The sequence below is a fragment of the Wolffia australiana genome, chromosome 16 (genome assembly GCF_029677425.1).
Source record: "Wolffia australiana isolate 7733 chromosome 16, ASM2967742v1".
NCBI lineage: Eukaryota > Viridiplantae > Streptophyta > Magnoliopsida > Alismatales > Araceae > Wolffia > Wolffia australiana.
The window spans coordinates 6,684,298-6,700,565 of record NC_135850.1 but is presented as its reverse complement, the minus strand read 5'-3'; the positions used below and the strand labels follow the sequence as shown (position 1 = coordinate 6,700,565).

The 16,268-nt window shown below is 36.6% G+C and overlaps 1 protein-coding gene across 1 annotated transcript; it reads right to left on the bottom strand.

Moving 5' to 3' along the window:
- Nucleotides 1–1,860: 1,860 nt before the first annotated feature.
- On the bottom strand, nt 1,861–3,435 carry LOC144714032 (uncharacterized). Its single transcript, XM_078588772.1, has one exon. The coding sequence runs from the start codon at nt 3,063–3,065 to the stop codon at nt 2,070–2,072; it is 996 nt and encodes a 331-aa protein (XP_078444898.1). The 5' UTR covers nt 3,066–3,435; the 3' UTR covers nt 1,861–2,069.
- Between the last annotated feature and the right edge of the window lie 12,833 nt (nt 3,436–16,268).

Genomic DNA, 16,268 nt, shown 5'->3' with positions numbered 1-16,268 from the left:
TCTCACCCCCTCTCTCTGTCACCCTATCTCCTGCTCTCACTCTCCGCCTCTCTCCCTCTAGTCCTCTCTTTTGCTCTCCCTCTCTCCTTTTCTCATTCTCTCACACGCACTCTCTCCCTCTCGCAAATTTCTCTCGACTGAACTCCCTCCCTCTCGCCTGCTCCCTCTCCTTCTTCCCCCTCACTTCCCTCTCTGGCTCTCCCCCTCTAGATCCCCCCTCTGTCCATCTCTCACTCTCGCTCTGTCTCGCCCTCTCACTCTCTCCCTATGGTATTCTCTCTGCCTTTGCACTCTCTCAGTGTCACTCTCTCGCTCTCATTCTCATTCTCATTCAACACTGCTTCAGCAGTAGAAGTGACATTAGATGCAGTGAGAAGATCAGGTCAACTTAACGTTGACTAGTCAACATGACCGACCGAAAACCAGACCGGACTGGACCGAGACCAAGACCGGACCGAGCTTCAGGTCTAGGTTTAGGTTTTCAGTAAAACCGGACCGAGACCGGACCGTGTCCTTCGCTATCTGTCAGTCTGTTCCTCTCTCGCTCTCTCTCTTGGCCTCTCTTTCTCTTTCCCTTTCTACCTCTCTCTCCCTCTCTCTCTTTCTCTCTCTCTCTCTCTCTACCTCTCTTTCGCTTTCTCTCTCTCCCTCTCTCTTTCTTGGAAGACGCTTTATTCTATCTTTTCATCCCTATTTCGAAGTCACACGCCATTACTTTTTTGCTTCACTTTCCCTCCCTAACAACAGTAAACTCGCTCAGTCATCTAAATTTTAGTCTTTTTTCGCCCATTCCTAACACAAGGTAATCTCTCTCTCTCTCTCTCTCTCTCTCTCTCTCTCTCTCTCTCTCTCTCTCTCTCTCTCGCTCTCTCTCTCTCTCTCTCTCTCTCTCTCTCTCTCTCTCTCTCTCTCTCTCTCTCGCTCGCGCTCTTTTTCTCTCTCTCTCCATACAAACATATATATGCCTCCAGAAAGAGGAGGGCAAGGGCCATGTGATCTTAAGCAACGATGGGGCGGCAACCCCCGAGAAACCCGTTCGGTGTCGCCGCCGTTCACGTGCCATCTTCGTTAGTCCTTTCTTGCTCACCGTCATTCACCATTCACCTCCAGCACTCTACAGAGACGTTACTCTCGGCAGATTTCGTCGAGATCATTCGATGGTAGAATATAAATAGAGCTTCTATCTCCACATATAAACCTCGTCTACATTTAGGTATATGATACGACATTTTAAGGGAGAGCGATTCAGATTCTCTCTCTCCATTAAGTCATCAACCCATCTGCAGAGGTTATATGAAGATCATTTATAATTTTTACAACATTTTAAGACAGAGAGATCGAGCGAATACCGCGTCATCTCGCTGTCTATTTATCAATCCATCTACCCATCTGCAGTGAAAATCAGAGCAAGAGAGTCCAGAGAACATAAATAGATCATATATGTTCGTGAATAGATCATCCACATCATGACAGCATTTGAAGCCATAGAGAGAGAGAGAGAGGCCGAGAGTCATCCTCTCTTTCCCTCTCTATCCATCTACAGAAAAATCAAGGGAAGAGAAAGTGCAGAGAACATAGGTGGATCATCTATGTTTATGGATATATCATCCACGTCTATGATACCATTTTAAGCCATAAAGAGAGAGACAGGAGTCATCTTCCGTTCCCTCTCTATCTATCCTTCTATCCACATACAGAAAAATCAAGGGAATAGAGAGCACAAAGAGCATATATAGACCATCTTTGTTTGTTCAAGGATCATCAACTTCTAAAACAATGTTTTATACCAAGAGAGAGAGAGGTCCATTGTATATTTCCGTCTCTTTCCATCTGCAGAAAAATCAAAGGAAGAGAGAGAGATTGTAAAGAGAACATATATAGGTCACCTATGTTCGTCCACAGATCATCATCTTTTACTACAACGTTTATATCATAGAGAAATATGCTCATTCTATCTCTCCCTTTTCCCATATCCAATCCATCTACATAACTAAAGATGGAGAGCACAGAACGCGTGTACTGATCACCTATGTTCATCTACTATTCAGAGAGCGCATCATCCTCTCTTTCTATCCACGTATCTCTATCTCAATCTCTTTCTCGAAGGCAGACCTACCCTTGAGACAGGAGAAGTCAAGGTTGATGGCGTCGGCGACCTCTTCATCACTCCACCCCCCGCGGCGGAGCGAATCGCTGCAGCGGTCAGCCTTGAGGAGCAGGCCCTCGAGCGCGATCTCCGCCAAGCACGTCCCTTCCTCTCCCCTCGTCGCGCCCGGGGAGTGCACCATCTCTTCCACCTCCGCGGCCCCCCACCCGCCCTCCCTTAGCGCCGCGCTGATCCCCTCCAAGAACCTCCACGCCCAGTCCGGCAGCCTCGCCGGCCGAATCTCCACAAACTCCTCGCAAGACAGCCACATCCGGCGGCGCTCCGCCGCCTCGCTCCACAGCTCTATCCGCCGCGGCGGCGGCGCCGGAGCCCCCCGCGGGAAGAGAAAGAACTCGGAAAGGTTACCAGCGCAGCAGCTCACCTTGGTCTCGTGGATGGAGAAGACGGGGTTCCCGGCAAGGCAGGGGGAGGAGGGGAGGTAGCAGCGGCGGAAGAGGGGGACGAGCGGCGGGGCGCGGAGGATCGCCGGCCTGGCGCGGCGGAGCGCCGCCGCGGGCTGCGCCGGGCGCGGGCCGAGCGATCTGGGCCAGAAGATGTCGCGCGCTATTTGTATGGAGAGGGCGGCGATGGGGAGGTCGTTGGGGCGGCGGAGGCGACGCCAGTCGGGGAAGCCGAGCCCGGCGGGGAGGCCGAGGGAGAGCAGCGCGCGGAGGTCGGGGGGGAAGTTGAACTTGCACTCGGCTTCTATTCTCGCGAACTCGGCGTCGGAGAGGCCCGGGAGAACGTCTACGCCGGCGTTCTTGAGCCTGTCGAGGATAGCTGTCGCTTCTTCTGAGAAGGTTAGGAGGCCGTCTTGGTGGGAGAAGGAAGGAGCCGCCGGGGAAGAAGGGAGAGTCGCGGCGCGGGAGGAGAGCCGGCGGAGCGCCGCCGCTTTCGCTACCGCTGCCGCCTCTGCCATCGCTGCACGACAAAGAAGAAGAAGAAGAAGAAGAAGAAGGAGGAGAAGGAGGAGAAGAAGAAGGAGAAGAAGAAGAAGAAGGAGGAGAAGGAGGAGAAGAAGAAGGAGAAGAAGAAGAAGAAGAAGAAGAAGAAGAAGAAAAAGAAGAAGAAGAAGAAGAAAAAGAAGAAGAAGAAGAAGAAGAAGAAGAAGAAGAAGAAGAAGAAGGAGGAGGAGAAGAAGGAGAAGGAGAAGAAGAAGAAGGAGAAGGAGAAGAAGAAGAATAAGAAGAAGAAGAAGAAGAAGAAGAAGAAGAAAAAGAAGAAGAAGAAGAAGAAAAAGAAGAAGAAGAAGAAGAAGGAGAAGAAGAAGAAGAGAAGGAGAAGGAGAAGAAGGAGAAGGAGAAGGAGAAGAAGAAGAAGGAGAAGGAGAAGAAGAAGAAGAAGAAGAAGAAGAAGAAGAAGAAGAAGAAGAAGAAGAAGAAGAAGAAGAAGGAGAGAGAGAGAGAGAGAGAGAGAGAGAGAGAGAGCGATGATGATTTGATAGTGGAGGCTTGGCTCGTGCGTAGGAGCGGTTTTCTTTTATAGTTGTGTCAGAGAGGGGAATGTAAGTCCACCTCCAACGGCTTTGTGTGGGGTGGGTGTTGGATTTTGGTGCTTTGACACATGGAGGGTCGGATGTGAGGGAAGAGTTCATCTGTGCCGAATGATTTTAATGCAAGAGTCTTTAAAGGACTGGTGATTAAGTGTTCAAGCGTCTTTGGATGGTTTTAGTCCTGGATCCCATTTTATTTGGGTCGTCGGAAACTCGAATGCAACACCCAAAACTGTCCCAAAGCTGTCCCAGCCCTTGCGCCATAACGCTGTCTGATGTCCCAGAAGGAAAACGATAGAACTTGATAATTTATTATTCAGAAACTCAAATGATATGCCCATGTTATTGTCTCTCATTCATTGAGGGTTCTCTCCTTCGAACAATTTGATCTTGCTCTCACATCTCTCTCTCTAGGCAGGACGCCATGTACTCCCGCCTCCAACATTCCACGCGATACCCCACTCATGCTGGCCGTCCAGCGCAAGAGTCCGGCATGTGAGGAGAGCTGGCAACCCGAGTCTCCCGACATGATGGCTGCCTTAATATGAACTTTAGGTGCTTTAATTTCGTTCAGAAAGTTTCAGCTCTACATTTTACGCCCAGACATTTCAACTTAAACCAAATTCAAGTTGTAGAATGAATGGCATTAGATTAAGATATTAACCTTATCAGTTGAAATTTTGAGAGGGAAAACTAGACAGTGAAATTGAAGACAAACATGAATGAAAATTTACATATAATTTTAGCTAAAAATAGGAAAGATAAGAAATTTAATTGTGGAATAATAAAGTAAAAATTAGCGAGAGAAAGTATAGAAAATTTGGGGAATTTTTAATTTTTAGGTTAATGTAACATAGATTTATGAATCTAAGATTGTAATGGAATGAAGAACATCAATCTCTTTTTTATGGTTTTAATCTTGATCTGGAATGCAATGAAGTGATCTTAATCATTAAAAGTCCTATAAAGCATGCACATGTTGCTCAAGCCTTGGCATTCCGAAATGTTTAAGGCGGAAATCAAAAGAATTAGAAGGAATTTACAATATGAATCTAGCATGCAAGATTTGGTTTGTCGAAAGCAGCTGATGTGTCCTTCTTGGCCAACTACATTTGGGGTGAGATTCCTTGGTATTGTTTCTCTCATCCTCTATTTTCTTAATCACCTGATCCTGACCTTTGTTTTCATAGGGGATTAAAAGATGCTCCTACCCTCAAAATTTGGGCTCAATCTGACAGCTGGATTTGGAGATATCACGATTGAAAATTGGCTTGAGTTCAACAGTTGGATAAGTTTTTATTTTTCCATCATGTGTCGCCAGCAAAACCAGTATAAACAATCTGATTGGCAATTTAACTTACCCTCTTTTCTAAGCTAAGCAATGGCCTGAAACCATGTACCCTAGGTGCTGAGAAAAGGGAAAATCATTAAAATATGATAAGAACATAAATAATTTAGCGCCCTTTATGGTGCTGATTTCACCACCAAGGATGCCATGTTTAACCCTGTACAATGATGTGACGTAGACTGCATGAAAAAAAAGAAAAACATTGAGATATCAGTATGAAAGGGTTATGTATGAGGAGATTGCCAAAATAAATCCTAACTCATATTTTTATTTTTGAATTCTCCTGAAAGACGTGCCGCATTTATTGTAAAAATAATGCAGCATTTTTCTCAATCAAACACATGGCTCCTCACCTTTAATACTATGGAAACTCTTATATTGCAATTGGACATGTGTCTCTATGACACAACGATCCAAACATTTACAGAATTATGGCATTGTGAATCACAATGCCATAAGTATGCATATGAATTTATTAGGGTATATCAATGTCATGTGAATTTAATTTCATAAGGGTAATTAGCGTCTTATTTCTACCATATTGATGTGCTAATGTTAAATTAATGCTAAAAGGACTGGTGCAACTAAATCTAATTCTTTTGAATAAGTGATGTGACATGATCTGTGTTAATCAAAGAAAACTTACTAATATAAATTATGCTTGATTTCTAGAATTTTAATTTATCAAATATAATTTCAAAGAAAATTTGTTAATAGGATGTAAATATATTTTCATTATATTTGAATCTCCAGTCAAACGCATGGGTATTGCTAGGGATTATCTTTTTCTCTAAATTTTATTAATTTTTGAGAAAATATAGTACTTCAAAATAATTGTGAGATTTAGAAAGACTATTTTGAATTTTGCCAATATTATCATAGGACTACAAAATTTTAATTATTGTTGATTTGTATTTTAAGATTTATCAAAATAGAAGATGTATTTTTTGTTAACTTTCAATATATTTTTCTGGGGAATAGAAGCATTATATTATTTAAAAAATAGGAAAAATAATATATTTTTGTAAAGACATTTCGTTAATGATATCTTATAAGAAAACATTAGAATGTAAAATAGGATACAAATCTGATAATCCCATACATAGAATATAAATTTCTGGATAATATGTCAATAATTCAGGTCGAATTACTTTACTTTTCTTTCCATAAAAATAGTTCTTTCATTAACTTTGTAAATTATCTCAAAAATGTCCCAAATAAAAAGAATTTATACATATGGTTTAAGTGATAGATATAACATTTCTTTTAACATTGCAAATATTATATTGCATGATGTTAAAATTGAAATTGAAGCAAACAATAAAGATTTTTTTAGTAAAAAAACCTTAATCTTAATATATGTGAAAATTTTGACTTATGCATCTCATAAAATTCACGTAAAGTTGGCTGAGTAATGAAACAAATGTTAAACTAAAAATATTTAATTAAAGATAAAATTATTTTTTAGAGTGAGGTCAATATATTTTAGGAAATATTTTTATTAATTTATCCATAAAAGTTAATTTTTATCTAATGCTATCACAGGTGACTGGGCATTAAAGTGCAACAAAAAATCTACAATAAAGTTTTTCCACAATAAATACTTCAACTTAGAACAAACTAACATATCATATGGTTGATTATTGTCTGTTAATCTCAATAGGCATGACTATATAAGGATAGACATCCAGAAAAATGTTTTCCCCATTGATGCAGACGTTTCATAAATCTCTACTCTACACCTGATATTCTAATCTTCTACCAATTGTTGAAAAAACTCTCTAGTACATACAGCACTACAAAAACACATTTGTTTAATTTATGTGTATCTTAAGATTTTGGGTTAAATGTTTTTCTGAAATTTATACTAATGAAATCAAATACAATTATTAATAAAAAAATTTCCAATACAATTATTTTAAAAATGAATTGTACCAAAATATATACCGAAATTCCCATAGTTTTAATATTTAAGTACGATGGTAAAAGATTATTCCAATATTTATATGATTTCATACCTTAGATGATGTAGCTGCAGAATCATCAAATGACAACAGCATTTGATACAAGCTTTATCATTGACTGATTTGATGTCATTAATCACTGAAATGTAAAAAACTTACTTGCAGGTACAACATTTCTACAAATTCATTTAAGGTCTGTAGCTCAAATTCTGAGGTAGAGAGAATGGTAGGTCAGAATTTGCTTAACTTGGGCAGTGCACAACTGCCTTGTATAATCGACACATTTAAAGTTAAATAACTAAACACATTTAGCATAACTTATTATCTCTATATGGGTAAAAATTTAAAAATCTTTAGTTATATAAGTCACATTTTTTAAATAAATGAAAAAATTTATTTAAGTCCAATATCTTTCCGGAATCTGAAATCAATTAAAGAAAAATTTAACCACTCAAAGTTTCAATGAATCAAAATAACAGAAAATTTGAGCACACGCTATCATGGATGACGGAAAGTTAGGACTCGAAGAATTTACAGACCCCTAAAAGAGAAATAAAGACTGCATTTTTATTTTAAAGATTTGAGATACCTTACTTGGTTGATAATTATCTCCTTTACTGAAATCTAAAATGTTCCTACTTTATACTTCTTGATGTGTACATTTATGATGCTGATAGAACTCTAATCTTGGTGACAGATCCACATATAATAATGAGATATAGAGCTCCTTCTTAATACTGGCCATGGGATTTTTCAAACTATGAGAAGTAATATTTCCTCATCAAATTGTTTATCTACTTAAATAGTAACATATGACAACACCTTATTTACATCTATAATTCATTCATATTCAAATTGAAACAGTCTGTCCCAATTCTATCATAAATTTGAAGGTAATTTAATGTTATTTTAAAATACCCCAATAGTTAATGAATATCATAAATGCATGTTTTTTGAACTCCAGATCACGTTTTTGAATAGGTTCCAAAAAAGCTCTGTCTTTTCACTTTGGTCAAAACAGTTTCTAATTATGCATGATTAACTCAAAAGGAACCTTATGCACAAATCTTTTTGCTATTAGTCTCTAACATTTCTCACAAGTACCAAGGAGATCATAAGCAATAAGTTTTCTTATTTATTTTAGAATATAGATATTTTATGTGAGAATTTTATCTAGGTCTTCTTAAAACAAGTGAAAAGTCAAAAAGTCTGTCAGAATAACCCTTAGCAATTCAACATCATGAATAATCTCGAAATGATGAAATTGTTTATTGATCATAACTAAACTATGTATTTCACAAAACATTTTTTCCCGAGGACTGAGATTAGAATTCCACATGAGTTATAAATGACGCTTTGGCAACAATACCCCTATACACGCACTGATAAACTCAAAATTAGGGTTTATTTACATCGTTGTGAGTCTGAGTTTAATGAAAAAAAAATTAATGAAATTTTTTTATAAAAACTTATAAACATGTTATTGAACATATGAATAATTTGACAATATAGTGATGAGGAAGGTTCATCTTCATTGGGAATGGATCTCAGAGAAATAGCTGTTTCAATAGGATGAATATGAGATAACTAATAGGGATACATAGGGCATAACACACAGCGGAATGATGAAGGTAATGATTGGAGATTGGTATGACTCCTATAAAAGAAGAATGAGACAATATAAGCGCGAGTGGTGGGTGGTGATTAAAGTGAGTGAAAACTATAGATTTGGATGAAGGACGACTTGAAGGAGTGACGATAAGATGAAATGAAAGCTAATGATAACGAGTATCTGATTTTGGGTTTAATAAACATTAGACAGTGTGAAAGTGAGATAGGATAAAGATGATGGTATGAAATGTGATGATGAAGGTGGTGGAAGTAGGAGTAGGGTGATGAGTGAAATAGAGGAAGGTGGTGGTTTCTATTTCTTAGTCGAATGGAGAGGGGGACACGTGACGAGACTATGACGACATAGGAGACACATGAGGTGGATGGTACATGATGATAGGTAGGGATGGATGATGGACTTTGATGGATAGGGTTGTTGGATATAGATGATAGATAATCTACCTAAATGAATGTGTTGAAGGACCGATGGAAAGACAATAACCTTAGATACCAATATTCCGTGTGGATCAAAGCTTCTTCCTAATGTAGACCAGCCTCCCACTTCTTTGTTGATCCTCTCCAATCACTCGAGATGCCAAGAACAATCTTGATGGACCCTCAAAACCTCACTTTCTTTCAATTTGCCTCTCTAGGAGGAAGTGAGCTTAAAGATATTTTTTACAAAGATCAAAAGTTGAATTTGTAGATCCAACCGTATGGATGGATAAAATGTGAAACTTACTTGCTTGGCACATATATTTCTGACACAAGAAAGGGAAATGGGTTAACTTTCATAAATTCATGAGTTGCAAGAGCTATAGAAAGAGGATAATTAAAAGGCTCTCATTTCTAAAACTCAAGTGAAGAAGTTTCATGAGCACAGACTGACCCTAAGGAGTTGCCTTAAAATCAGAACGAATGGCTTTATATTTTGCGATTAAGATTTTTTCCATGAAAGCAAATTTTAGTTGTATGTATTATTTGAAAATTTTGAAGTATTTACGAATGGTGAATTTTAAAGTCTTGATGAAAATTTCAAAAACAATCTCAAAATGACTGGCCCCATAATTAGGTCTTATATTGATAGAGCTTCTCCTCAAGTACCCAGCCATACTCTTCAAGAACCCAGAATCTTTAACACCTCTACATCCAACCCATTAGTTCGCTAATGGAAATATATGTGGTTGATAAGAAAATAATGCATTTCAGATTTATTTCATTGTTCGTTGAAATGATTTATAGGTTTAGTATACTACACATGTGATGCTTATAACGAATACATGATTAGGCTTAAAGAGTTATGTTGCGATCATGATACAAGGGATCACAAGTCGTTAAGCATGTGTTCTAAATATATACATTCTAAGAATACTTGAGAAGGACATTGAAGTATCCGAAAAGAGTATCACTATATATCTTCACTCATATAAAGAGTTTGTCCGATCTTTTATCCATCCGGTTTATTCACATTATGTTTGTGTAAGTGATCCTTTGAATTGAGACATCAAAGACATTATCAATGGACGGTTTTACTTAGTGTATGATCCTATGAGTTCATAAACATTGGATTCTAAACAGTTTTAGTTTAAATGCATCAAGAAATTTACGAAGATGATTGAGTCATCAAGATGGGATATTCTCGTGATAGTATAAGAGGAGATAGCTCAAGGAAGATGATTGGTAAACTCAAAATTAGGGCGTTAATTTGTAGCTGATATCTAAGTTAATAGATAACAATTTTTAAACCTTTACTAAAAATAATATGACTAGTTAGTGATGAGCGAGGATCGTCTCGATAGGGAACAGATATTTGGGTTTGAATAAGCTTTAAGTGATGATTCAAGAGGGTTGAGAGGACATATGTATAAAATAGGAGATTTTTTTGTAATGAATATAAGGTAATGAGAAATTAATAACGATTATTTAAAAAGGATCATATCAATAATAATATGAGGAATAGGTATGATAATAAGGATATATCAAACAGAAATCAATGAGTGAGATACATGAAGACGTGAAATGATGGTGGATGTAGAAGATGAATAAGAAGATAGGATGATGAAATGGGTAAATGGATGTGACTGAATGTGGATGGATGATGTTGAAATATAATGAGGGAAGAATCAATGATAATGATCTAACTAATGGATGTGATGGAAGAATGGATAGGCAGTTGTGAGACGAAGAATATGTGAACAAGATGATTTAGGGTTTTTATATGAGAAGAAGGTGACGAGATTGAGGTCAGAGATGGATGTGGTAGGGTGAGATGATTGAAGACGGTAATGAAATGGAGATGATGGAAATAAGGTTGTAGTTCTAACTAAAGGGATGTGAAGGAAAGAAACTAATGTAAGGCAAGAGACTAACCTTAGATCCCTATGTCCCGCTAGGATCAAGGCATTTTTTCTGATGTCGATTGATCTCTCCACTCCTCTATTCATCTTCCCTAAGCACTCAAGACACAAACAACACCTCTGATGGACCTTTAAAACCCCACTCTCTTTCAATCAGCTTCTCTAGGAGGAAGACATCTTAAAAATCAATTTTTACACAAATTTGAGGCTCTACTTCTAGATCCACACACATGAATAGAAATAAGTAGGAATAACAAACATGACCTAAAAACATTCAGCCCAAAACTCTTTTTGGATTATTAGATATCGTGATTTGATTTTGGATCATTCTCAGCCCTCTCATTTTCTCTTACCTCCAATTTTCTTTATTCTCCAATTGTGGATGTTTGGGGAAATTCAAAGAACTATTAAATAATTCCAAAAAATAGAGATTAATTCATAAAATGTTATAAATATATCTTTTGATTTTATAAAATGATATCGCTTTGAATATAATGCCCTACAAATCAAGAACAATTATATTCTGACTCAAAAAATTGTTCTTTCAGAATTTGAAGTCACAATAACTAGTAATGATACTTAAAATTGATAAAATCCAAAATATCATTCTAAAAATAAATTTAATCATTGTAGGCTTGATAGCATTCACATAGAAATAATTTAATACAAATCAACACTTATACATTGTTATATTAACCTATTTAAAATCTTCGTCAACGATGCACTAAAGCCTTTGGCGTAGGTAATGAAATATCAAAGAATAGTAATCCAATGATTTTCAAGGGCATAAGTACTTACTCAAATGGCTGATTAAGGTTTGACATTTGACCGTACCCTAAGCCATGTCATACATGTTTCTTGAGTGAATGAAGAAAGTTTGTAATGCCAATAAAGGTTAGTAGAACATTGGATTCTATTTAGATGATATAACCAATTAATTTGAAAGGCAATAACAGTTAGCGCGTGACTAGGTTCATTAATAAAATTGATAGATAGGGCGAGTGGGTCACAAGTAAATGATCTTTTGGACGTTACAGGATATTAATAACACCCTAATTTCGGTTTTTATTTCATGTTATTAGCATGATTTATGCATTTAAAAGACTTAAAATTGGGTTGTTATCATATATTTACACGAAAATAATGCTTTCAAGTAATTTCTGATTTTTCCCTAATTTTCTGTTAATTATATGAATTTGTAAGGATTTTTTGAAGCTCAAAATAATTATTTTTGGATGCAAATGGCACATTAAAATTTTTATTTCGACATTTATCAACATGGGAATGAATCAGGGAATTTTCAAGAATTTTCTAGAATTTTTTACAAATTTTTAGGAATTTTCTGGGATTTATTTCAAGAAGCAATGCATTTATTCTATTAAAAAAGGGCATATTTATAATAGAAAAAGAAGTATTTTTATTATTTTCAAACTTTCAAGGGCCTTTTTGCAAACTTTCGTTGCAAAAGACCCTGAAAACAGCTCTCGGTCGCCACTGCAGGCGTAAAGATCCAATTTAAAATTTTACAGAGTTTTATTGCAATTTTTAATATATATTTTTAATGTTTTAGGAGAAATCGGAGGAGAGAGAGTGCGCCAGGGGCATATACGCAATTACTTTTGGGCGGCGTCCAAAAGCAATTCTAGGCTTTTTAAGGACTTTTCTGCAAAAAGGAGGATTCAAAATGCGCCAGCCAATGAGAGAGCGACACGTCATTGCGTGTTTAAAAACGAAACTAATAAATAAATCAATTTTAAATCCAATGGATTAAATTGGTTTAAAATTGATTTATTAATAACTTTTGATCCTGAAGTCCGATTGAGATGACTTTTTTATGGATTTGTTTGTCTTGATCCCCTCTTTATATCTGTACGGTTGGATCATTCAGATCTAGCCTACATTGATAGATAAATATTAAGTACTAAACGGGGGTAAAATGGTGATTTTTACCATATAACCTAAGTATAAAAGCTAAATTTTGAGAGGGGGAGCTCATTCTGGAGGGTGCTTCATCACAGCTGCAAGACAGAGAGGAGTCCCAGCCTGGATCAACAGTTTTGGTATTTTTTTTCTTTCATTGTATTCAAACTTTTGTGCATTTTGAATGAAATAGGTTAAGTTGTTTGTTTCTTCATCTCCATTCTAGTCTGAACTTCTAAATCGCTTGGCTTGAGCGGCATGTACAAGTCCTGATTAGGATTGAGAGGAGAAATTGAGAAATTTTACCTGGGCATTCAATTGCATTACAAAAGAAAATTCTAAAAAATTTACTTTTAATTCTTAGAATTCTCAATCTCCCCATTTTAGTTCTGAATTATCAATCTGCAAAACTCAACCCAACTCATTTTAAAAACCCTCTTTCAACCTCGAAATGACTTCTTGGATCCTTTAATTAGGATCAAAGAAGGAAATTTAGAGCCCTTAATTCTTCTAGTCTTCTCATCTCTTCTATCCCGCTCTCTAAATTCTCACCTAATTAGGGTGACTTGATCCTCATTGAAGATCAAATTCACTCTAATTAGGATCTAAAACACCAAAAATAAAATCAAATTGAAATTTCTACTTGCCTCCCTTGGACGACACTCATACTTATCACTATACATATTAAGTAGAGTTTTATAAATTTTATTGCATAAGCCAAAAATTCACAACGACAAGGGCTAAAAAATTTGCGTAATTTTCACCCCTATTTTCAGCTTATCAGATATACTTCAAATTTGGGGATTTTTCCAAAAAATCCCTCCTTAGTATAAATAGGGTAAGGATTTGAATAAAAGTCACCCAAGCGATAATTTGTTCAGGGTTCTTTCCTTTTTCCTCCCTTTTTCATATGGCTCCTCTCCATTCCTAATTTAATAAGCATCGTGTAACAAATACAACCAATCAGAGTTGGAGCTCGTCAAGGTTAAAGAGGAGATTTAATGTGGCATGGATCATGTGGATATGCCAAGAGGCTGGAAAGTTGAGCAGCTCGACATGTGTTATGGATTTGATCCGTGCCAAGGTGATTCAAGTCATTGTGTTGTAGATGTTGTTTTGATTCCATTATCAGTCTTCTGGTGGAGGTATTGTACTTGTTTCATCCAAATAAAGGCTTTAGAATCTAACATATTTGAGAGAGGATAATAAAGTCCATGTGAATTCAATAATGACACAAATTGATTCTTCCATTGGAGGACGTTTTTGTGAGTGAAATTTAAAGTGAGAGTCATACCAGAAGAAATTTGACTTGTCCAGATACCATTTGTAAGACATTTCGACAAAGAAGCATGAGCGGACAATGTGGGTGTGCTCTCATTTCACGTTGAAAAAGGGACTGGATGGAAATACATCAGTCGAAGAAGGATAGCAAAAAGAGCAAGATGCAGAAATTGAAATGACATGTATTTCACACTAGGGTTTATAAATAGAATTGGTCATTATAGAGTTCCATTCAACATTTGAACAACGTGTGGACGTGTTACCTTTATTAAACTCAATAGACTTTTGGTAGCTTTTGGGACCCTTTGATGGACTTGACTTTGATGACCCTCCATTCAAAACATTTTTTGTGTGCTCGCCCTACTTTTATGTGTTTACTCATTAGATGGAATTTTATTTCATGTTGATAAAATCAGTTCTTCATGTCCAAAGCACAAAATCACCTCTTTATTATATCCCACCTGAATGCCTTCCATCATGCGCTCACAGGGACATTGTAGGACCATTCTATCACTTGTTACTAATGACATGTTAGTTTCCAAGTTTGTATATATCTCCCTTTGCAATTTATTTTCTTTGTCATCTTTTAAAGCATATTTATCTATATCCACTGTTTCACCTACATATCTGTATAAGTCATAGGTTGTGAAATTCCTCATCTTTAAATTCCCCAAAGGAAAATTTCAGAATGAATTTGATGATAATCAGAAACAACCTCCTTTGAAATGTTATATCTACCATTGCTTAAATTCTGTAAAGCTCGATCAGGTTATGATTGAACTCACCCACCATCTCAATGGATAGCTAACTCTTGGTCCTATCCTTTTCCACCTAAACTGGAAATAGCAGATCTTACTCTCGCGCACACTTCAATGATCCTGTTTTTTGTCATATATCATATTCTTCATATTTGGATAAACAAAAGAGTCTGGTTTGATCTTAACTACCATTTCTACTATGGTTAAGAATTTTGGGTGACGCTACTACCAATTCAAAGGTGAATGATATTGAGCAAAAACCCTACCTTACTGTCATATCAAACCAACAGGGAAAAGGGGCTTCTCTGAACCAAGTAACTACTTTCACGACCTGCCATTCCTGCTTTACTTCGTACTTCAGCATCACGGTTAGTGCTACTCACATTATCCAACCAAAAAACCAGCCCTTTCGAACGCCATAATTTCAATGTCTACCTAGAACCATGAGTTTACGAACAGGCGCGAGGAGTCTAAGTGAGACTTTTTTAATTCTTACAGAACCTTTAGGATTATCATCACCATATTTCTGTTCAAAGAGCCTAGTTCTCAATAGTGCACAAGGTGTCTAGTGTGTCCAGAGAGACTCTTCCTATAGCTAGCAATTTGATTAAAGATGCGTGCAATATCAAGTTTTTTTTTTATAAAATAAGGCATGAGTATGATTATACACAAGGGAAAGGAAGGGATCCATAATGAGATATCATCATTGAAAATTAAGCTTATAGGGCATTTTAGTAAAATGATTTCATGTGTGTTTAATGAATGTTTAAAGTAATGCGTGACTCAATAAGGTTTGTGGTCCAAGCACAAGAAGTCCACAATCAATTAGTTGATTGATTGTAAGTGAAGATAAAATAGCAGCCTTAGTTATCTTAAAATGTTACATAGTTTGACCATATTGTGAACAAGTCAAATCATTTATCAAGGACTTGTATTTTCTACAAAATAAAGATAAACATATTTTCTAACATTGTTCAAAGTTTTTGTCTAAATTTGACTTCATTTGATGTGTTTAATAAGTTCTTCAAACCTAATTACTACCTTCTAGTATTTAATTAAAATAAATACATGAAGAAATTATAATCCAAAGGTGATATCTTGATTAAAATGATGTGGAAAGCGTACCTATAATTTTATGATTATTTTAAAGCTAAAATCCTTGGCACAACGGCTAGTTTTTTGCGCTTTTGAACTTGAAAGGTATTTTGAACTTATGACAAGATACTAAATATTAAAATGATTACTGTTTTCTATTTTCTAAAGATGATCAATACATATGACTGCTGGACTGTTTAAAAATTACCATCATACCGTTGTGTATTTTTTAGTCCAACTATACAGTTTTGACCCCTAATTTTAAAACCCTTCTCCTTGCCCTTTGAGAATTGCAG

Excerpts from the sequence above, each read along its gene's own strand:
- LOC144714032 (XM_078588772.1), bottom strand. The coding sequence starts at position 3,065 with ATGGCAGAGGCGGCAGCGGTAGCGAAAGCGGCGGCGCTCCGCCGGCTC.